This window comes from Rhipicephalus microplus, chromosome 4 (assembly GCF_043290135.1).
Source record: "Rhipicephalus microplus isolate Deutch F79 chromosome 4, USDA_Rmic, whole genome shotgun sequence".
NCBI classification, from domain to species: domain Eukaryota; kingdom Metazoa; phylum Arthropoda; class Arachnida; order Ixodida; family Ixodidae; genus Rhipicephalus; species Rhipicephalus microplus.
The window spans coordinates 164,695,981-164,719,604 of NC_134703.1; the positions used below are offsets into that span (position 1 = coordinate 164,695,981).

A 23,624-nucleotide genomic window follows, 5' to 3' on the forward strand; every position below is an offset into this window, starting at 1 on the left:
GTGCCGCACAGCCTCTGCAGTGGCATATTTAAATAATGCACGCTCAGTGGTCTCAGATTGTGCGCGATTCGAGCACTTGTAGTTTGGCTCAACGTGCCACATTGCGAGGCGTTGACACGTCGGTAGCACGCTCCATCTTCTGAGCCAATCAAATACGCCAACTATGCTCCTCGGTAACTTAGGTGTTTTTCCAGGTCTCCTATCGGCTTTGCTTCATTTTTTTTTATCTTCCTCCTCTAGTGTCTCCTCAAGTGGGTTAAATGCATTGGCGCTATTTCTTCAATTTCTTCCCCCTCCATTTTCTGATATACCATGCGCTTAATGTCAAATACAGTCTTGTAAAACTCTAATTGCCTCTCATCTTTTGGTCCACCGGATTTCTCTGTCGTAAACATATGCTTTAGGGTACCTGATTACATCAGAAGGCTCTTTTTTGGGTATTCTAGATTAGCGAACAACCGAGAGATTGTTTTTGCTGCCAGTGCTCAAGTGGAGATCTTTATATCTGGTAGACCCAAACCACGATGATCTTTGGACACTTTGAAGCAACAAGTATTCACCCATACAAACGCTGCAGTGACTGTTTTGAGGTACTGTGGAATACTACTCGCCAGCAGCGCAATGTAAACGCCTGTGTCTTTATCACACCTACGCTCGCAGCAAGTGAAAGCGTCTACCTAGAAGCCCTATTTATCACATCCTTTATTTTGTATATTGTGTCTTTCCGATTTCTAACTGCAGTGCTCCCTTTTTAAAACATCAGACCGACAACTCCTGGAAAGACAGGGTAGTTTATTGCTGAACAGCAGTTTAGGCGAGCACAACCGCACCGGGTAACAAAGTGACTTCAGTGGGACGTACAAACAAGAGAGCATGGGTACGATATAACTAATAGCACTGCGGTGCTAGTACTATCACATATCCCGAATCAATGAAGTAAAGAAAAAATGGAGCATATGAAGTCGCTAAGCTTTCACAAAAACACATACTACTACTGAAGAAAAGCAACATTTGCACTCAAAACGTGCGTTAGGCTGGCTCATGCTATACTCGACTCTTCTTTTTTTTTCTGCCACTGACTTTCAAAACGGCAGTAAAGCAAATTCAATGTTCTACTTCCTCCCCCCAGAATGTCGTGTATGCCACCTTTTGAGGCAGAGTTCACCTTGTGTTTCCACTTGTTCATCAAGGTACCGCACTATGATCATTGTAATCTTCGGCAACGCTCGGTATGCAGCTCGTTCTGGTTGTCGGTTTGTTTCGTTCAGGTGCGTTCACACTAGAGAAATAGGAAACCGATTATGGTCTGTCTTTGGGGGTGTTTTTTGTCTTGTCGTCGTCCTATGTACTCCGCAAAGACGCAAACAGTCCGCCGATAGTCTCTCGAAGACTCCAGCCGTGCCTTGTCGTGCTCACAGTCTTTTGTTGGCCAATTCTGTAATGACATTGAAGGCACACGCAGGGACACCGACTAAACTTGCACACCTGCACCTCATTTTTAGTCATGCTCACTGCTCTGCCATTGTACCTCTCCAGCTACTCCACACAGCCCCCGCCATAATCCACGGTGCCGAGGGATGGGGTGTTTACACAAAAGGGGAGCGAAGAAAAGACTTCCATTGTGTGCTCAATATGCCTATTCAGACGCAGTGGAAGCCTCGGAGAGGGAATGGTTAACTCCCGCAAGATCGCCCCCTTCGTGGTCGTTTGAAGCAAAGACATGGGGTGAATTTTCGCTCAGCCGCAGGATTCCCGAAGACACGCCCACGACAGGTCTGCGGATGCGTTTGGCTGTGGTTTTCGGTCTGTCATCATGTTACACTACGACGACATGCTGTCTTTCAAGGTGTCGTCATCGGCCTAGCGTGAGAGACCATGGGGTCTGGTGACTTCATCGGTGGGCGATTCGTCAGCCGATGGTCTGCACCTGCCTCGTGTCTTCGCCGAGTTCATGTCAGTGTCGTGTCACTCTTGTGTAAACGCGCCTTTTGGAGTCTGACGACGTTTTTCGTAGAATAAACAGAAACGAGCTATTTTCAATGCTTGGGTCTTTTTAAAGACGGCTGTCTTTCTTGGGGTACTTCAGCGCAGAAATATTTGCCTGTTTGTCTACCTCCGTGCCTGTCTTTCTGCTTCACTCACTCGATTCAGTAGAATGGCGAAAGTTTAACCCATTCATAAGCGACCAGCCCTTTTTATCTGGTTCTTGCGTCCATACGTGCTGACATGGCCAATCAAAACAGAAATTTTATGCGTATTCTGGCGCAATGTGAGTATGAGTTCATGAGGTAGTGTGTTAGTTTATTTCCAAAATGCATATACATATCTAATTGTAAAGATTGCAGTGCTTATTGCGAGGCGTTGGCAATGTGACGCTATGATCCAAAAAACTAGTGTTTCCCACGCTTCATGAAAACTGCATTTTGCTGCCATCTAGCAGTGACTTTGTGTTTTAGAAAAAATTCTGTTCTTCAAAAACCTGCTGGATGACGCCCATATATAACACAGTGCCTATTCACCGATTTTTCGGGCAGAATGTCAAATAAACATTTTATTCTCTCTCTCTCTCAAGGCAGAGGACTATAGTCCTTTGGCGACTTCTGCTATTGACGCATATATGCTGCCATTTTTTTTAACTTTTGACAAAGATGTCCATAATTATTATTTATTGCGATTGAACGTCTAAAACGAACGGTTGTGTGTTTCTTAAAGCATGCGCTTGAGCGCTACCATATTCGAACAACGAGATACCCTAGTCACCACCCTAGTTGTCTTTTCCCGGGACTGCGTGCGCGTCGCACCAGCACACATAATAACGCACTTAGCAGTCAAGGAATTTACCTATGCAAGACCACATATGGGCCATGGTTGTTTATTGCCTCTGTACTTCCGCTCGCACAAGACCACTAAAACGTTTTTTTTTCGTTATTTTATCATATATACAAAATACGGCGTGGTTGCATCCTTCGCATCTTTTTGCTAAACCAATGCCAACAATTATAATTGAATTTTTTACTCGTTGCCTTTGCATATCGGTGGCTGTTCACTGCTTCAAGATACCGCCTATTTGTCAGCCTTGTCCGGACACGGGTGACTGTCCTAATCACCCTTGCGGACTCTCACACGTCCATTCAGGCGTGGGTCAGTGACACATAAACTGCAGTGGCATTGTATAATTTTCAGGCCTTGAACATTATTTTCTTTATAATACGAATGTTCCCGTTTATTAAAATAATTGTTTCGTGGTCATCGCGTCTCTACATGTTGTTACACCTGCCTGATAATTGCTCAAGACCTCCACTATCGCAGTAGCGGTTACAATAAAAGCATCAGTACAGCATAAAATAGCTTGGCTTAGCCTGTTCGAAATGATAACTGCTTGTGGAACGCTATTAAAGTGCAGGCAGTTTGCACTAAGCCACGGAAAAATTGGCACAGCGAGGCACGGGCCCATCTTCACTGTACTCCCGCTTGTACTCCCTGCTGACCACCGCGTCTAGCTTAGAGAAGCGTGGCTTCCTCTTCCCAAACACTCATTGTTTTGGGGTGCCTAGTGACTCTCTGGACATGATCTGGCGCAGCGATGGCTGTGCACCGTGCACGCTTCTGCGTGGCTTAGCTACTGCGCACGCGCGGCTTAGCCAGGTGGTGGGATATCCGGCTGCTAGACGACTCGACGCTTGCTTCCTCTTCCTTTCTACCTTTATCTCACTTTTGTTGACATTTTCTCTGCCCCTCTTGCTCTAATGTCTTCCTTTTTTCCAGTCTCTCTCTCTCTCTCTCATTGTATCTGTGCTAAGATTTATTCTATTCCCTCCCCATTCCCTCCTTCTCACCAGCACATCTCTCTTCTTCACGCTCACTTCCCATTCCCACCCTCTTACTATACTACACTTTACAATTCTATGCTACGCTACACTAGCATGCCTGGCGTTGTGCCATTGGGGAGCGTGGTATGGACCGCAGCCATCCGAGTCTCATAGGAAGACGTGTAGAGGAGCCGGAGCTGGTAATTGGAACGTTTATTTACAGTATTTGCATATCCATAGTAGCGTGATACTGCATGGAAGAATGAAGCAACCTCGAGCGTCTCGGTTCTCACGTTTGGTACCCTGGGTCTTTCCAAGATTCCTTGCAAGGGAAAACAATTCAGGCAAGGACAGTTCAATGAGATTATTGTCTTAATCTTTTTCCTCCAAATGGCAAAGCTAAACACCACCTCCTTCCCAACACAGGAAAGAGGGAAGAGGCACGCCCAGTTCGTCTCACGGTGAGGGTGAAACAATACACAATGCGACAACACGGCACTACTCACAACGTCGAGGCAGGCAGCGTCCGCTAGCGACTTTTTTTATTGAAAAACAAAAATTGGCCCCGCATAAAAGAGACCGAGCCATAGCGTAAGAAGCTTCGCCCCTTAAAAGACATTTGCATAATCTAACAAATGACCACAGGCTTTTGCTGAACACTTTTTGGAACTTGATAAGGGTCATTAAGTTTTTCGCTCAAAGCAATACTCCATTTAAAGGAGCCCTGAAACACCTTTTTAATTGATTGATTTGTGGGGTTTAACGTCCCAAAACCACCATATGATTATGAGAGACGCCGTAGTGGAGGGCTACGGAAATGTCGACCACCTGGGGTTCTTTAACGTGCACCCAAATCCGAGCACACGGGCCTACAACATTTCCGCCTCCATCGGAAATGCAGCCGCCACAGCCAAAAACAAAAAACACCTTTCAAGTAACCTTGGAATGAATTCCCTGAAAGACCTAATTTCCTCACGAACTCAACGCCGCAAAAGCTTTAAGAATTCATCCAGTGCAAGTGGACTCACAAAGGTTTGCCGCATGCTGCAATTGCATTCTCTTTTCTCTCGTCCCGATGAAGAGCTGGAAGCTAAGCATGCAGTGAGGAATAGAAGGGCCACATAAATACGTCACGAGCGCCTCGTGAGCTTAACGTCTTTTTCTTTTTTATATATAGCGGCTTTTGCAGTGTAATCAAGCGCGCATGCGTGGACAAGTAGCAGCCTCCCACGGCAATCTCTGTAACGAGCGAGCACGCCATGTTTGAATAAGCCAATGGCTGATGGATGGGCTTGCTACGTGTGATTTTTGGACATATTCCGTGGTTTGTCCAGAAAAGAGAAAGCAATCTTTATCTGACTGATAATTTATTTTGAATCTTTGGCCGCGTGCTGCGCTGTAATATTTGGCTCGTGTGTTGTTTGGAGCGGCTGCACAGTTCGATGACGCGGAGTCCCTCGCGCTGAGTTGAATCGTCGATGTGGCAAGGTGCAGGAAGGCCACGAAGGCATGAATGCACCAAGGAACGTGGGAAACGTCCCCGTAGGCGTAGCCCAGACGCTCAGTTCAATGTTCGGTGTACTACGACGACCCAAGCAACACAGAGGTAACCACAGCTTAGACTTCAAGTAGCCCTTTGTGGGCAGCCCGTCGGTTGGGTGAGTCTATAGGGTTTTTGGCGAAGCGAGTTGACGACCATGCAGAATTTGATATTCAAGTGCTGTGTAGATTCCGCTTCGGAATGTTGCTTTTGGCTGGTAAGAAAGGCTTGGCCTACAAAAACTTCGTGACAAAAAGAGCCGGTGACGTGGTATTGCGTGGTTTTCAGCATCCATCGCCATGCTAATTATGAAGACTCCATTGAATTTGGGTGAAGCACAACACTAGGCAGCCAAGTATTCCGATAGAATCCTCGGCTACCCAGGCATTCTAGCAAAAGATTTGATGGCAATATTCTCACGCATTTAGGAACTGCCTGCATAGCCGAGCCTCTGACTTCCCCAGAGCCATAGCTTCTGGGATGTATACCAGCACACTGCACAGTTTTGCTAATGTTATAGATAGGAGACCACAGTTGCGAAGTACCTAGGCATGTCACTCGACGCATATAAAGAAAATGATGAGTACTGAGAGCAGCAGACTAAATATTTTGAGGAAAAGGTCAGCGCTTCAATTCAGGTCATCTTTTCATTTTCGCTAGGGCGACAATATGCAATCTGTTTTGTGTGAATGTATGAGAAATACAAAGCCAGTTTGTGGCGCTTCGAGCATGAGCTTCCCAACAACTTGTAGGTTTGGGTGAGTCGGTTGATCATGCGAATAACTTGAAGCTGTGCGGCAAAGTTGGTGGAAAAGGAGATTGAATTTTCGAACGCTAACGTGCAAAAAGCAGAATGCAAAAAGGTTAGTGTTATGTTCTTGTATTGTTTTTGTTGGTACTAGGCTTAAGTATGTTGACACTGCCTTGTATAAAGCGCATATCAGTTTGATTCCTCAAAAATGAACTATCTCTTGTAGTTTAGCACCACGTCATCTGTTTCTGAGAGTGCTGTAACGTTTCCAGCATGCACATCACCCACTTTGAAGGGTTTATAAAAACTGCTGGACATCTACACATAAGCTCATATATTCAGTCATGGTCGTGGTGTGTAAGACATAACGGCATCAGTCGTGACAATTTTCCGGTCGTGCAACTTAGATAGACAATGGGATAGAAGCTACATTTAGTAATGGTACGTAATTGTACCATTACTTGTTGTTCATACGAATCGCACAGAACAGTCGTCGTGGATTTTTAATCTGTTACACGAAAAACAGAGCCCGCGTGACGTCACTTCATCTTTCAGGAGTGCTTCGCGTAACGGGTTCACACGTATTTGCGGCAGCCAAGCGATGTCTGAACGGAATTGAAGCCAGTTAAACGCCATGCTATCCTGAAATAGTTTCTTAAACGTTGTCGATCGTTTAGGGTTTTTTTACATTTTTTTACTTTGTTTGTATTTTTGTTTTTGATGTGTCAGTCAAGATCCCGCAGCACACTGACCAATGCATAAAATGCTTTATAAAGGCTTCCATATGCGAGTGGTTCAAAGCTGCTAACCCATTACATTGGGCTCAACTATCATTCATTACCATCCATCGGCATCCGCCGCAGTATCAACAAAGTGCGCAGCTACGCAGAGGCGTGTGTATCTTACGCGCTCATAGTGTACTTTGCTACCACGCATATTTACTAATAATGGCGTAGTGCGTATTTCGACAGTGCGCTTGTAGCATATAGAAATTCTTGGCGAGTTTAAAATGGCGAGTATTGCACCTCAGACGCTTCCTTCCTCGCAGCGTGGCTGACGTGTCGACCGAGAAGTGGAGCGGGCGAGCGAATGAGAAAGCGAAGCTAAAGGATGAATCATGCTATCCCATCGTACACTTGAAGACGAAGCATGATCGGCCTCGAATGCTTTGAAGTCTGATGCTAAACGTATCAACCATTGTTACCAGTTAAACTTAAAATAGGCGAATCTAGGCTTCTTTTAACACGTTAGCTTGTTTCGCAAAAATTCCGGGGTTGGCGTCGATGTCAGTGGTTGTGAGCGAAAAATTGTCACCTTGTGCATGACTGAAAAGTCGATAAAGATGCAAAAACAATATTCTGCGTCTGAGTGAGGATCAGACCCAGGTCGTTTGGGTTACAAGCAGTGTTCGACCACAAAGGCACGCGTCTGCTTGGAACAATAGTGAAAATAACTTCCTCTTCTTGGAAATTCAGTGAAAGCAACTTGCATGCTTTACAAGCGCACGCATTCTTGGTACATGGTTCAAAATTGCACCTTGTAATATCACAGTAATATAGCGTGTCACTTGCATGCATTGCGATCAGATGTCAAAACATGTGATTATCATGACTTCCTAGTTTAAAACGGGCCACCCATTACAAAAGGCACATAAGTTACTGCGCCTTTTCCCTTAAGGCCACTTAATGAATGCATAGCAAGTTCGAGAAGATTTAACGCGCACAATTTCCCGTGGTTAAAAGCAAGCTATTCAATACACAGAATGCTGCCCTATGTGAAAGCTTCACTGACACAAACCAGTTGAACTCTGTACGTACTAGACACAGGATATTGCTATCGCGTACACCTCTGCAAGGCCCCCAATTTTTTTCTACGAGTTGCTTGAAGAATTTTGCAGTTGCTTCTGGCATTTTTTTTGTTTCAGGTGAGAGTGTGAAGGCCTAATTGCATTTTCCCCGCAAAATATAGTTATTTAAATGATCATCATGTTCACCATACCATGTTTGTCGGTGGCTTTGAGTAGTGGTTTGTTGAAGTCAAACATACGTTGGGCTGATCAACACGAAACGTGAATCACAAACTGGCCAACGCATTCAGCCGAATAGAAGCAATAAAGAGAGTGTTATAAAGTGAACATGAGCTCTCATTTATAGTTACGATACTAACGCTATAAAAAGTATTTAGGTGATTTTTCGCAACTCTTTCATACTTGTGAGAAACTTTTTTAATATGTAAAATCTAATTTTGAACAACAGAAAATTCACTAAAGTGCCACTTCTATAGAGTTCCGTCGTGAAAATTGTGCCACATTTTTGGCCTTCGTTGTTGATAATTATTTACTCGTGAGCACGGTAGCATATGGCCACTCTGCTATTACTAGAGAGAGAGAGGGGGGGGGGCACCCACGGGCGAGCATCCGATTGAAAATCTTCGTGCATGAACTCTGTGGTGTGCATGCAGAAGCTAGAAAAGCAGATGAACATACCTCTGACAACCAGCGCGATGGTTGACGACCTGGTACGTCCTCTGCGGAAGTCCACGCGGCACCGGTATCGACCTTGGTCCTCGGCCGAGAGCTGCTCCAGGCGTAGAGAGTGCGACACGCTGCTGAAGTAGGCACGCGCTGCCCACACATCCGCCATGCTGTGCTGCGCGCCCGCCAGACCGCCCGCCTGCCTCCCGTCGACGCTGTACAATGGCGTCGCTGGCCTCGACTCGTGGAACCAGAGCAGCAGTGAAGGCTCGTCGTCGCCCACCTCCCCGCGAGGTTCAGCCGCTCCGCAGGCCAGCTCTACGCGGCCGCCCAGTCGGCCCACGACCACAGCTGCATCCTGGGATGGCGGCCGAAGCCATTCGCTGCCTGTCACTGTCGTCCGAGAAAGCAAGCAGGAACTGGACGTTATTGAATCGAATGAGCCGACATTTTGTTTACTTCGATGACCACATGTGGCAAGAAATATTCGTGGCGTTTTGTTTTTGTTTGTTTTCTTACGTCTACGTTCACAGACTTTTTCGAAGTAGATTTGTTAGGCCCGAGTAGTCCAATAATTTCACAACCCAATTCTTTTTAAAACGAAAGAGTTTTATGCTGGTGTTTACCAAAGTTTCAGTGACGTACTGCCGTCACGGAAACGACGTCGAAAGAATAGAAACACTTCGTAATTACAGTTCTGATGCGGGAATCGAACCCAAGTACTCTCGATTCGCGACAACAGATGCCGGGCGCGCTACCCATCGTGCCAATTCCACATACTCTGGGAGATTCAAAAACGCGACTTCTACATCTACCACTGTCTTTCCGCAATGCTCTTGCTTAAGTGAAGTAATTCGTCGTGACCACGAAATCCACAGTGAGTTTCCTAAAAGCGTCGTTTCTACGCGTATTTCCGGTTCGGTGCATTTCCAAAAGAAAAAGTGCAATTTTGTCAACCCGTTCACACTGCCTCGTGGTGAGCTTACCTTCAGCGGTGGCCTCGCAGATATCATTCCTCTATACCAAAAATAGCTCTGCTACGCTCGAATTCTTTACGTCACCGCAACTCCGCATTCCCAACCTACGTTCAACCCACAAAAAATCGCCGCTGGCCACAGGGGAAGACACAACACTCGTCTCTCTTAGAGAAGTGGCGTTCATTACTCTGACATGCCGCGAAGAGTCTACCTTAGCCCAAGTTTGACGTACAATCACTGACGCTATTCTGGCAGTCCCACCACTTCGGGTGCTTCCGCTCTTAGCGTTAAATACTACAGTATACCACAAGTATCTATATCCACAAGGGTTCGATAATGATGGATCATAGACATTAGTCGCCGGTATACAGATGTACACTTAAGGGTCACCGTAGATGGATATTCGTTAAATTGTGAGAAAAGTGTCAAACAACAGACATTGTGCAAGCTGTCTTATTTCAACGGAAATAAAACTAGAGCACTGCACGGGCCGGGCCGGGCAAGAATCAGGCCCGGGCCGGACTCGGGCTCATGAGCTTTAGGCTCCAGTCAGGCCCAGGCCTGAGGCAGGCCCGTATTAGGCCCGGGTCTCATATACCGTCTGTTTGAAGAAATGGCAGAAAGGAGGCATCCGCATGCTTCCTGCGGCGTTCCCTTTATTTCTGCAGAAGGCATCTTCAGATGTGCACAAACAACATTATGGCAGTAAATAAATAAATTAAACAGAGCTTTTTACACAATTTAAAGCCATTAATTTATCATTGAGGGTGTTTTTGAAGTGAATAATAAATGGGCTGTTTGGTGTGCCGGTTTCAGTTTCACCAATTAAATGCGCCAGACTTCATCGCTTTGTGGTGATTATCAGTGGCCACCTTTCGAAAATTTTAAAGTGGCTGTAGACTATTTGTAGGAAGAACTTTAATTCGCCAATTTGACTCGATCAGCTATTTCCAGTGGTTAAAAGGTTAATTGTTTATTTCTGTAAATACTGTCGTAATTAGGGCAATAGAAGCTATCGCCATTCTTTTCGACTGCGGTGATAATATTGAATCTTCAAAGATGAATAATATCTACGAAGTCGTCATTGTAGAAGGTAAACCATTTGCGGATGCAGTTGTTTTCCCAAGCGCCACCACCAAACCCTGAGTAAGTCTGCTGATTGGATTGGACTGATTGTGAAAATTAATGCAAAATAACAGTGAAGTTCTTTGGGCGTCGGATAATGGAGCTTAAACCCCAGTAAAACGAAAATGCAGTGGACTCTGAGGACCATCATCTATCGAGGAGGAAGGTGGACATTATGCGAGCAGTCATATCTGCGTCCTGCGAAAAGATGTTTATGAGAGGAGGATTTCTCTTACTCGTCAAAACGGGTTTCGGTGCCCAGTACCAGTGGTGTTGCCGGAAAGAGATTTTCGAAGCAGGACATTGATATAAGCGGGCTCAACGAAGCCATTCTTTTCCGAAGTGGTCGCGAAGAGGTTGCGTTACCAAGGATATCAGCGAAGCATCATGACAGTGTTGCCATTTCTTTCAATAAAGAAACAGTTGAACCTTGTGCAAAAATATGAAGCCACACAAGAAAAAAGAATTACACCATGACACGCTAAAGGGAACCATGTGTAGATGTGACGCAGTGGGCGTTATCGCTTACACTGACGGCGACGTGGAGGCTGGCACTCAGCGCGGCGTTGCACAGGAGAGAAACCTGGGAGGCGCAAATCACGCAGTCATGAACCGGTGCTTTCTACTGGAACATGTCAATCGCTGTTAATGGGCAATGAGAGACAGAAGATTGTGAACGGGCACAGAAACCCGTTGTACTCTTTTAGCTAACCCGCACGCTGCAAATTTATATTGTTCAACAGCGCACAGGAGCATCTTCGCACCGGCATTACTTCGGAGGTCAAGATTCCGTGCCTATATATACGGTGTGGCCTGTGAACGCTCGTGCAGCGCAATCAGTTAGTTCTTTTTTAATCAAGAAACTCGCTAGTAGACGGTGCTGCGTTGACATTGCGAGGTGAGAGTGGGGGGAGAATAGAAGAGGAGAGAGAGGGGGAGCGGACGTGCATGCGCCTTAAGGGTGGTCACGCCGCACACCGGATTGAGCTTGACCCTAAGCTGCGTCGCATCTGAAACGGACATGTGGAAAAAATCGCCACTAATAAAATGTCAGAAGTAATCCACGGGGAGCTGAAGACAAAGACACTCTTGGTGTTAGCTCTCCCTTCGACAACGTGAGAACTTCTGAAGACGGCAACTGGCCTGAATGGCTACCGCTTTATCAGCATTATGCCAACTTCATTGAAGGGACATGCACCACTGCCGTCGTCATGGTGGTCTTCATGGCAGTCTCGCTGAGCTATGTGGATGGTTGTGGTCACTAAGACGACATCTACGTGTTAAACAAGTACGCAGTAATTGTAATGCAAGGGCGCGATTTTCGCTGAATGCTCCCTCAGCAGCTACATCACCTTTCCAAAAGACAGTGTATACCGATTGAAGCTGCTTCAAGTCAACAGTGTCGACAGTGCGCCTGTGACTGTGGGGGAGATTTTACCGTGAAAGGGTCTAGTAATGTTCCGTTTTTGGTCTTCACTCGCGTCGCTGGTTGCGCGACATTTGCTGCTACCACCAAAGAAGCCGAAGACGAGATTTTTATTCTGCGGGCATCTTGAGGAAAGGACCGCTCGGACATCCTTCTGATAGAAACGTTTATTCGTTTCCCTTCACTTTCTACTGTCGCTGCACACCTGGTTTTTTTATCCGCTAACCCCCCCTTCAAACAGTCTTACAATCCACACGGAACACAGGATTGTCTCTCTCCACAACTCCCGGATGGCTGCCGTTGAACTTGCCAGGCACGGAGTCCTTTCTCCTCGGATCTTCCTCAAAAAACCACCGCCTCTCGTCACCGCTCAACTTCCTTCACTCCGGTTCCCGGAACGTTTGAAGTGTGGCGTCGACTAGCCGTTGGAACACGCCTCCCGGATACGTGCCTGCAACGCTGGACTGACAAGCCATCAGTATATTTAGCCCGTGTATTGATGCCGCTTCTGCCCCTGGTTTCGGTTGCCTACAGCGAATCGCAAGTGCCCCATCCACCCTTGCGGCCGGACTCTGCTCTTGTCTCCCGTACGGCGCCAACACTAAGCCCCTTGGGAGACGTGGGTCTTCGCGTCCTTTATGAACGACACACAGCCACCGTTATGCCAATTCGGTGACACCGCTTCCGTCACGGCGTGCGATCACCGTCAGCGGGGCGGGTAACAACATGAAGGTATTCGGCGAACGTACCAAATCTGAACCCAACAGGTATATTGTAATCGCTAAACGTGTGCAGGTTAGCGATTTGAAGTGACATTGCGGCTAACGTATTTCTGAAGGCTTTCCCTTTTTTTATCGCACAACGTTTTATAGGGAATGGAATGAAAAAACTTTATTTCAGTCCTGCAGGACGCGCTTAGCGCGTAGCGGGCGTCTTCCACGTAGGGACCGACAGGGAGTACCTGGCGGCCGCTTCGTGGGCCTGCTGGACGGCCCATTGCTGGTCGGCGAGAAGTGAGCTCCTCAGGGACCTCTCCCACTTGCTTGAGGTAGAGTCGGGAGGAGTGGTTCTACACTCCCAGAGCATGTGTGTGAGTGTCGCTGTGTGTCCACATGATGGGCATGTGTCGCTGGGGTATGCATCGGGATTAAGTAACCATCAAGACCGATAGTCTTGAACTCGAGTCGAGGCTTCTGAGACACCTGCATACTGAAGACATCTTGCCTTAAGCCTTCTCTACACTGATGCAAATAATGTCAAAATTGTAAGTGAGCATTAATAATTGTACAGGCAGAATTTGTGGAAGAATGATACGGCCTGTAAAAACTGCCTGAGGAAAATATTGGGCAAAGAATAGTAAAATTATCGACGTTAGGGATGAAAAAACTGCGCATGACACGGATTGGAAAAACGAAGGAAGGTAGTAGGGCAGAAGCTTGTTTGTTTTTGGACTGTTCGAACGTACGCCATGTTGTAGTCGGCACTGTGCTGAGCGCCAATATAGGCCCTAGGGAGATTTTGCCACAAAACCATTACATTGTCAAAAATCAGAGGCCGTCACAAGAAGACGACGCAATAGTCATCTTAAGGACGAAAATTCCCAGCATATCCATGGAATAAACGATGATGAGTGGGGCGAAGCGTCCATCCACTCGTCTATCTGTTTAGTTGTCTGTCTGTCCACGCGCTAACTATACAAAATCGTCCGTCCGTCTGTCTGTCTGTCTGTCTGTCCGTCCGTCCGTCCGTCCGTCCGTCCGTCCGTCCGTCCGTCCGTCTGTCTGTCTGTTCGTCAACTACGAAATCGGGAACTGTACGAAAACCACTGAATACATCTAGTGATAATATTGACAAGGACATATACACTGACATTTTGCAGTGTATATAGACAACGTATCCTATAACAACGTATTTAATATCCTATAAGATGTTCTGAAGGCACCTCAGTGTTCTGGTATTGAATGTTTTTCGGTGAGAGTATACAGAGAATGCTTCTTGGAGGCAAAGAATGTATATGTGGGTTTTGGAAGCTGTCATTTTTCAGTGGATATAGACAACGTGTCCTATAACAACGTATTGAATATCCTATAACATGTTCTGAAGGCACTTGAATGTTCTGGTAGTGAATGTTGTTCGGTGCAAGTATACAGAGAATACACAACGCCATATATTGAACAACTAAGAAAGTGAAGGTGACTACATACTACTATTATTACTACTACTGCCACTATTACTACCACTACTACTACAATTACTACTAGTAGTACTGCTTTTACTACTACCACATACGAGAGAACAACCCACACCCTAACCAGCTTCGCCCCTAAAACGAGGACGGCAGCACGATTGCTAATGGGTGTAGCTCACTTTGACAGTTTAAGGAACTGCACTGAAAGCAACTCGGAAAGATGGGTGGGGAAAATAACCTTCTTGTTTTGAGCTCGAAAACACAGTATACCTTAGAGACAACCGAGTAGTCAACATGACAGCTGTAATTTTTGTAACGCTGCCCAGCCTATCGTATTCTTCCCATAAGTAGCTGGAGAGCGTTTGTTTTTCTTTATTGCATGACGTAATAAATTGCGCCCGTGGTTTTCTCTTCCCGTCCACGTGCATGTACCGCGAAAATAGCTCTAATACATAACGTTTCTAGGAGAGAAGTTACTTTTACTCAACAGCTCTGGCTTACATGCAATTTATGTAGGCTCAATTTATAGGTGTCTGCCATTTTTCCCACCTTGTGTGGGTAGTATATTTTGTAGCGGTTATTTGAAATGCAAAAATAAGATTGCATGGTTAGCACTGCATACAAACGACAGCCAGCTATGACTACAAATATATTATATATTACCTCACAATTATTTCGCAAAAGTGTTACAGACGTAATTAACTGAAAGTATACAGAGTGCAGCAGTTAAGATCGTGAGAGTAAATCAAGTTCCAAAACACTTGCTAAACTTTATTTTGTGTAAGGAAGGTACTTTCACAATAACTGAAACGTGGAAACTGCTTCCTTTATGTTCAAGGCATAACTGGCTGAAATGGGCTGGGCCAGGTGGGACCAGATTTTTTGGGCCTGGGCCAGGTACAGGCCGTATTTAAAAACACCTGGCCTGGCACGGGCAGGCCGGATCATGAAGTTTTTGGGCCGAAAAATCAGCACATGCCGTGCTCTACACAAAACATTCAACTATTTTTGTAAGGAAACGTTTCACTTTTCTTTCATACTGATTGCTATTAGGAAGAGATTAAGATTGTTCATTTTTATTTGTTTTTGCCTTTAGGCTCAGAATTAAATAAAGTTGAGTTATGCCTCAGATATAGACAAATGTCGTTATACGGTAATAAGCTGTACTCTCCCTCTTAGCACCTCTATTTGCGCTTCTGCTGCTTGATTTGCCATGTCAGCTTGTTCACGAGCGTTTCCAATGACGAGAACGAAAAAAGGAGGATCGAAGCAACCCTGCAATCAAACATGGGACGTGCGCACTCGACATCTTGCTGGCCTAACTTTTGGCATATATCTTCACCCACGCAGGTTCAAAAGGGAAAAAATGCTGGAGTGGAAGCTGCAGCAGTGGCTTGCCCTCAAAGTAAATTCAGCTTTTCCTCTTGAAAGGTGTCGTAAACACGCTATTGTCTTGTGCTCACTCCTTAGAAATCAAGTTATGTAGTTATGTGATCGGCTAGTGTGATTGCTACGTTAACTAAAAAATATGACATGATTGTTGTCGACAAAATAACGCATCTCCAATCAATTTTGCCATCAGTTTTATTCTTATTTGAAAAAAAACTAGCAGCGTAAGACACACTTCGATCAGTATCTGGCAAGCAAAAGTTGCCTCAGTAAACTCTGTGGGCAGGCGAGGAAAACGCTCTGTTTCCTTCTGCCCAACTCCGAGAGTTGATCGTACCCATACCAAGAGGGAGGCCAAAGTCGCCGTCTTATGGCGGGCACGGCTTTACTCTTGGCCAGTAAATTCCACTCCAGCAATATTCAACACGAAAGTATTTTATGCAGCAGTTCACCAATACTTTAGTACTGTGCTTTCGTCCCGGAAATGATGTCACAAAATACACACAATCAGAAAACGAAGACAAAAACTTCCGTCAATGGAAGTCAAGCCCACGACCTCTTGGTCTGCGGCAACAGCACGTTATCCACTGCACCACTGTCACATACTTTCTCAGTTCTAAAAACACGCCTTCGATTTCGACCAAAGCCTTCTCACAGTGCTTTGGGGACCGTGGCATCAATGATAAGTTTCTTCAGCGCTATTTTTTACGCGTCAGTCCTATTCGTTCAGGTTCCCATAGAACAGGAATTTTGTCGACGTCTTAACACACCACCAGATTGCGACCTTACACAAAGAGTCGGCATGGCTTATAGCATCCATTCATACAAAAATAGCTCTGCAACCAAGGAGGTTTCAAACAATTGCGGCAGTGGAAGCTCCTGCAATGCCTTCCCAGCAAAAGTGACGCCAGCTTTTGCCCTCCAATCATATCTGAAGCATGCTGTTTTCTAGTAGTACCCCCATAAAGATCAAGTGGCTCTTATGTGTTAGTGTAAATGGTACGTTCTATTTCTATTAAAAATAGTTGTATCCGATAAAATAACACACAGAAACGAGTATGGGTGGCTGAGTATTCTATGAGCTTTCCCTCACAATAGAGGCTTACTAATAACAATATTATTATTAATAATATTATTATTAACTTCCTATTATGATTAGACAAAGAAAAAAGTTCACAGTAAGGAAAACGAGTAATACTTCGTCTGACATGGACCACTATGTGACCCGAAAAGTTCCCCACATTAAGCTTTTCAACCCTTTTCATCGCACCTCACTACACGCGATGCACACAGAATCAAACTAAAACATGTGAAAAATTTGTGTAGACAGTTTTCCAGTTAACGCTATCCAATCCGAAGCCTCTCCTTCCCATAATTTCCATGGATATACATGATCGCAGCGCCAGATTCCTCTCAAGGTATTAGTGTATGAAACTCTATGGTGTGTTCCTCTTCTTACGCTCGCCCAGCGAAAAATAGTGGCTCGCCAACAGAAAACACACCACGCACGTTTCATTCCCTCCTAATCGAGCAGTGGCGATAACTCTGATACGCCACTTTTTGGCGACCTTGGCCCAAGAGTGGCATACAATAGATCATCTGGCTGTCACGCCGCTTTATTTGTTCCCCTCTCACCACTAAGTACTACAGCTAATGACAGATATTCATGACCACAATGACATGTTTAAGTATTAATAAGTCATTATTGATGAATATTAATTGTCGCAATGGAAATGTACCACTAGCGCCATCGTGGATGCATCACGTTAAACGGCGCTTTACCTGTCAAATAAGTAATGTACAGTAAACACTCAACTATTTTTATAAAGATATGTTTTACTTTCGTGTTACACCGATTCCTATTACAGAGGAGTCAATTATGCTCATTTAAAAACTTCCTTGGTCGCAGCTCATGTATGAAGGAACCACCCCGTTCCCAGAGTTGGTTTTGCCCAGCGGCGGCTTAAGTTGCCGACACCAGGTTGATTATGTTAGCTGACACGAAAACCAAGCACTCTATACTCCAGAACACAGTGAGCTCAGTGCGTGCTGCCGTGTCTAAGATGTACGTCGTGCCACCTGTTGCAAGCGCAGTGAAGCAACATCCTTAACTGCTGATTGTTTGATATGTGGGGTTGAACGTCCCAAAACCACCATATGATTATGAGAGACACCGTAGTGTAGGGCTCCGTGAGTTTGGACCACCTGGTGCATCCTTAACTGCCACGCGAGCACAAGCTCTACAAATCAAACACGAAACTTCTTACCCGGAGTCCAACTCAAAGCATTATTCGCGCCATTCTTCTCCTACTGAGTGTGGAACGTCGACAAGATGTTCATCAGCAGTCCGGAACGTCTGCAGCACGTGCACTGCAGGCTGCGAGAATAACTTCATCTAGTACGTACTATCGCGATGAGAAGATACGAATACAGCGGAAAGAGTTCATTGGAGTCGACCAGCGGTATGGCTTTGCTGTGGCATGGCAAAACTTCAGTTGTAAGCCCGCATCACCGTAGCGCTAGAACCCCGCCGTGGCTTGCATTCGTTTCCCAGATGTATCCATGCTTATCATTCGCCAATCATGCCTGGCACTTGGGATACACGTCGTGCGAAGTCGCCAGCCAGAGCAAGATTTTCTGATGTGACGATGACGCCGGCTGAAAGCACAAGTACGACAAGCGACAATCAAGGTTCTACGCAGTTTGATTCCGTTGAAAGCCACGCTTTCCGCTGTTCCCGTTTATTTGCATTGCGGCCCCACCACTGTGGTCTATTGGCTAAAGTACTCGGCTGCTGACCTGTAGATCGCGGGACCGAATCCCGGCTGTGGCAGATGCATTTTTGCTGGAAGCGAAAGTGCTGTGGGCCCGTGTGCTCATATTTGGGTGCTTAAGAGCCCCAGGTGGTCCAAATTTCTGGAGCCCTTCACTACAGCATCTCTCATAATGATATGGTGGTTTTGGGACGTTCAACCCCACATATCACTCAATCTTTGCATTGCGATAGTACGCATTAGAATTCTACTGAAGTTTACAGTGCGTGTGCATTCATAGAGTTTCCTAAAGTTAATTAAAGGGGTCCTTGGCGCTGCGATCGTTACGTGGCCATGGCAATGATGTATAGTACACAAATTTTCCTATAGCCTTCGTACTTGCGGCTTCGTTTATTGCTCGTTACAGTTTCGTTTGAGGGAAAGAACAAACCCTTTTGAACTTTATGACCCGATTCGAAACGGTAAGCCTAAAAAAATAAGGTGGTGAAGCGCAACCGCTGAACATTTCCTAATTTTTGTTTCGTGAGAAAACAGCTCCCAACCACACGAACACACACGGAGCCAGAAGTAGGCCGGAAGTACGAAGATTAGACAAACACGTATACTACCCATCGTTCTAATGCTCACTGAAGCGCTGTGCGTTACAACTCCTATAGACACTCTCGCGATAGTTCCCTCAAGTGTATATTAGGAAACTATTTGCGTGTATCTACTCCTGAGTCGTAATATATATTGTTATTGGCATGGGGCTGGCAAAAGAGCACGGCAAATAATGTGGTGCCTAGTACAGTCATACTGACAGCGAATCACTGCAGTAAAGCAAATAAACACTTACTGTGCTTGAATAAACGCAATAAGTGTACTCACCCGTACACCTTTACGGGGATCGTGTTTTTCCTGTTGATTGCGATTATCAACAAGGGACAAAGCTCTTCGTTTTTCCCTGCGGATGGAAATCGGTACAATCTCAAAAAACCGCACAGCATCATTCCAACTTCGTGTTGTGATCTTCATAGACAATGCGGAATAATGTCTTCCTCTTGATGATGATGAACAAACTTTATTTAATTAGCAGAAAGGTCCTCTTCCGCTTTCAGGTGCGAGAGGAGAAGGGAGGACCAAACCTAGACGACGGCCATGATCCCATGGGCCCTGGCGGCGTCTTCGGCCTGCCGTATTAAGCGGGCTTGTATTTGAGAGTCAGAGCTAAGGATCGCGGTATCCCATCCACTCCCGTCTGGGAATTCGCCTCTCATGGGGGCCTGCGGGCATGCCCATAAAATTTGGCTCAAGTCTGCCCTGTTTTGGCAAAATTTACACTTGACCGAATGAAGTTCCGGCACGCAGCGGTTCGTTGTTACCGGACTAGGAAACATGTGGGTCTGGAGTAGGCGCCACGCCAACGCCTGTCCTTTGTTCCATGACGAGTGTGCGGGAGGATAAATTTTCTTGCTTAGCCTGTAATACTGCGTAATATCTCTGTAAGTGGTCATCCACTCAAATCTCTCATCGTCCTCCCCGTTCGACCAGGGCAATCCAGAGGCTCGGTCTGTAAGTCCTCGAGCTGTCTGGTGTGCAGCCTCGTTGCCGGGCAAGGAGGAGTGAGCGGGTGCCCAGACTATTTCTATTGTTCGTTGGTCTTTGCATCCAACCAAAATTCTTAAAGCTATTTGGGATATTCGCCCTCGTGCAAAGTTTCTCACAGCCGTCCGCGAGTCACTAACAATGAGTGAAGTCGAGGTGGATGCTATGGCCGTTGCAATAGCTGCTTCCTCCGCCTCTTCTGCAAAGCTCGTTCTCACCGAGCCGCTTACCTTATGATTTCCTTTGTAGTCCACTACTGCTATAGTCATGTTGTCATTTCCTTTGTATTTGGCCGCGTCTACGTATGTCGTTTCCGGTAAATCTTTTACGTTGTTATGTATATTTTTCGCTCTTTCAGCTCTCCTTGCTTTGTGATGTTCGGAGTGCATGTTTTTTGGAATCAGAAAGATTACTAAACATTTCCTGATTTCATACGGGATATCCTTTTTGGCGCCAAATTGATTTGCGTAGTTTATACCCAGTTCCTCTAGTATGGCTCTACCTGTTTTACTCTGCGTTAGTCTTTCATATTGTGCGATGTTTTTAGCTTCTATAAGCTCTTCTAATGTGTTGTGAAGCCCCAATTGAAGTAATTTATCATTAGTGGTAGTAATTGGAAGTCCGATCGCCTGTTTGAAAACTCGTCTAATGATTCTGTCAATCTTTTCTCTCTCGGCCACTTGCAGTCTGAGGTATGGAATCAGATATACAATACGACTGATGACAAAAGCCCGCACTAATCTTATCATATTATTTTCCTTCATATCATAGTGCCAGTTTGCAATTAGTTTAAGTAGACGCATAGTTTGCTGCGCACTGGATTCAAGTATTCTAATCGCCTCTTCGTTGTGCCCGTTTGAGCTGATTCGGAGTCCCAGAATTCTTATGCTTTCGACATTAGGTATTTGCGTTTTTCCAACAAAGACTTTAATGTTAGGTTTTTCCTGGATGCTTTTCCGACTCCTACATGTCGGGTTATAGAAGTTCCGATTTTTCCAGTGAACATTGTATACAATCATGTATGGATGGCATATTCTTCTACAACATTCACTGCTGTTTGTAAAGTTTCCTCTATGTATCCGTCACTACCCTCTGCTACCCATAAGGTAATGTCATCTCCATAGAGGCTATGGTGGAGTCCTGGAATTTCCTTCAGCCTGGTAGGTAGACCTATCATGGCCACGTTAAAAAGAAAGGGGGATAGGACCGAGCCTTGCGGCGTACCTCTGCTGCCCATACTAAACTCTTGGGATTCTGTCTTCCTCTTGAGCTGTTTTCGCGTTGAAAAACGGCGCAGTGGTGCACCGACGACATTTAAGTGGGAGTGGCGTGCATAGGCGCTTTCTAGTGTTTTAAAAGTCCAAGAGAAGCCACTTCCCATGTTAGTTTGACGCAAAAGACATACCTTGGCAGTTCAGAACGAAATGGCCGTCTGCGTTCGAGAGTATGCACTGGGAGCTTAGGTGCCGGGGTGCGAGATAGGCGTGACTGTCCTCACGGAGAGGAGGAATGTAGGCTCAAACCAGTGCATTTACGTGATTCTGTCCCTCCAACGACCATTTGGCCCCACCGCTGGTGTGTGGGAATTACCGCGTTTTGCATGCGCGGTGCGTGAGAGGTCAATGTGTTTCTTTTTTAGGGGCAAAGCTCCTTATAGTCGCATCCGTTTGTCCCTCGTAGCCATTGTAGTAGTGTGTAACGAGTATAACATATTGACTTCCAAGGTGGTGTCGGTGAGAGATTCTGTCTGTGTGTTGTTGAACAATAAAAGATAGTGCTCAATGTACATGCCAATGGCTGCTAAGGGGGAATGAAAGACAGGAGAATTCGGCTTTTAGTTAACGCGCACGCTGCAAATTTTTATTGTTCAACAACGCACAGAAGACAACAAAGGGTTGTTACGTTATACTCGCTGGGCGTAAGCTTCTTGCTTTTAGAAAGGTTTAGCGAGCGTAGGGTCGCAGTGCCATGAATACAGTGAACTAGTATATACCATGAACTCGAGGTGGTTAAAGGTGGGAAGTAGACCCGAAGCGCAAGCCGTAAGAAAGTGTGTGCGTGGCCACCTCTCGTTTAGTCCTTGGAATGTCCGCTGGATGGCGGTGCTTCTATATGGGGAATATATGATGAAAAGATGCGAGATGGTGGTACTTGGAGTGTTGAATAGATGGACGAACGGACACACAGACAGATGCATGGATGGACGCATGAACGGACGCAGGGGCGGATGCATGGATGAACGCAGGGACGGACGCATGAACAGACGCACGCATTGACGGGTGGATGGACGCATGGACGGTCACACAGACGGACGCATAGATGGACGGACGAATGCTTCGCCCCACTCTCCATCATTCACTCCGAAGATATGCTGCCAATTTTTTTATACTTTTATTCCGGCATTACGCATCAAAACACAGCACTTGCCATAAATTTCTAATCCCTCCTTTATCTTTATAGTAAACTGCACTAACAAAAATATTTATAACTAACTAGCGCTCATTAGGATATGGTTAGTTTGGATAGAACCACGATGTGTATGAATAAATGTACGTTAGTGACTAGAGCTATACGCTCCACAACGTTATGCACAACATTCTTCTATAGTTTACAAAGCATGATATAATGTGTCTAGAAAAAAACTGGGGAACAAATTAGAGTACTTGGCACTCTACTATGGAAGAGCACGAGGCCGTCCCGTGGGCCTCAATCACGCTCAACCCTACTCAGATTAGCAAGCATTTCAAAATTGACCTGACGTCCTATTTAGGCATTCCGTTCAGCCGCCAGCAGCTGGTATACGTGACTATCGTTGCGCTCGCTTTGAACACAAGTACATGGTAGCCGCGGACGAGTGCCATCATTTAAGTCACCTTTATCTTATGGATATCGGCGTGTCAAAATAAGACGTTCAACCATCTAGTCTGATCGCGAGTTACGTTTATCTTGTGAATCAAGATTTAAAAAAAATACCAGCACATATCTTTGTTGCTATTTCATTCATCAGTTCGCGTTGTTTATTAGAAAGTTATTGAGCATTACACTCGAGTAGCATTGCCACTTAGTTCTTCTCCTGCTCACTTGTATATAGTACGCTGGAATCCATAGAAACAGTGAAATCGCGTTTAACATCCTTATATTACGGTCTTCATCTCAGAACCAAGAATGGTGCCAAAAGCATGCCTACTGTTACGAGCTTGCACAACTCTATATATAACTAAAACAGGACCAGAGGGGAAAAAACTACATTCGATGAAATAGTAAACACACCCCCACTCAATTTTACCAGACAAGAATAAAACAAGTTATTCGCATAAGTGCGGCAGAAAAAAGGCTGGCGGTGAAAATTGTGCCGCTGACAGATTTTCAATGGCTTATGTACAACACTTCCATGTGACCACCATTTCTCTAAACAACAAATAACCACAAAGAGACCAAATGTAGCAACTCCAAGAGCAAGAAGAAGCTGCCTAGTGAAGCAAAAATAGTGGTACAAATATACTGCCCTTCAACAACCACTTTAGCTCCGTCTCTCTTTCTCTACCATCCAGATAAAGGAAGAAAAGAAACGAAATTTGTAGATGAACC

At 45.5% G+C, this 23,624-nt stretch overlaps 1 protein-coding gene across 1 annotated transcript in view; it reads right to left on the minus strand.

Moving 5' to 3' along the window:
- The window catches only part of LOC119172936 (nephrin), a 210,235-nt gene that overhangs the window by 149,365 nt on the left and 37,246 nt on the right, over window positions 1-23,624 (minus strand). Inside the window, exon 2 of the mRNA XM_037424077.2 lies at window positions 8,586-8,966. Within this exon, the coding sequence (XP_037279974.2) occupies window positions 8,586-8,966 (381 nt within the window). The remainder of the gene's footprint in view (window positions 1-8,585; window positions 8,967-23,624) is intronic.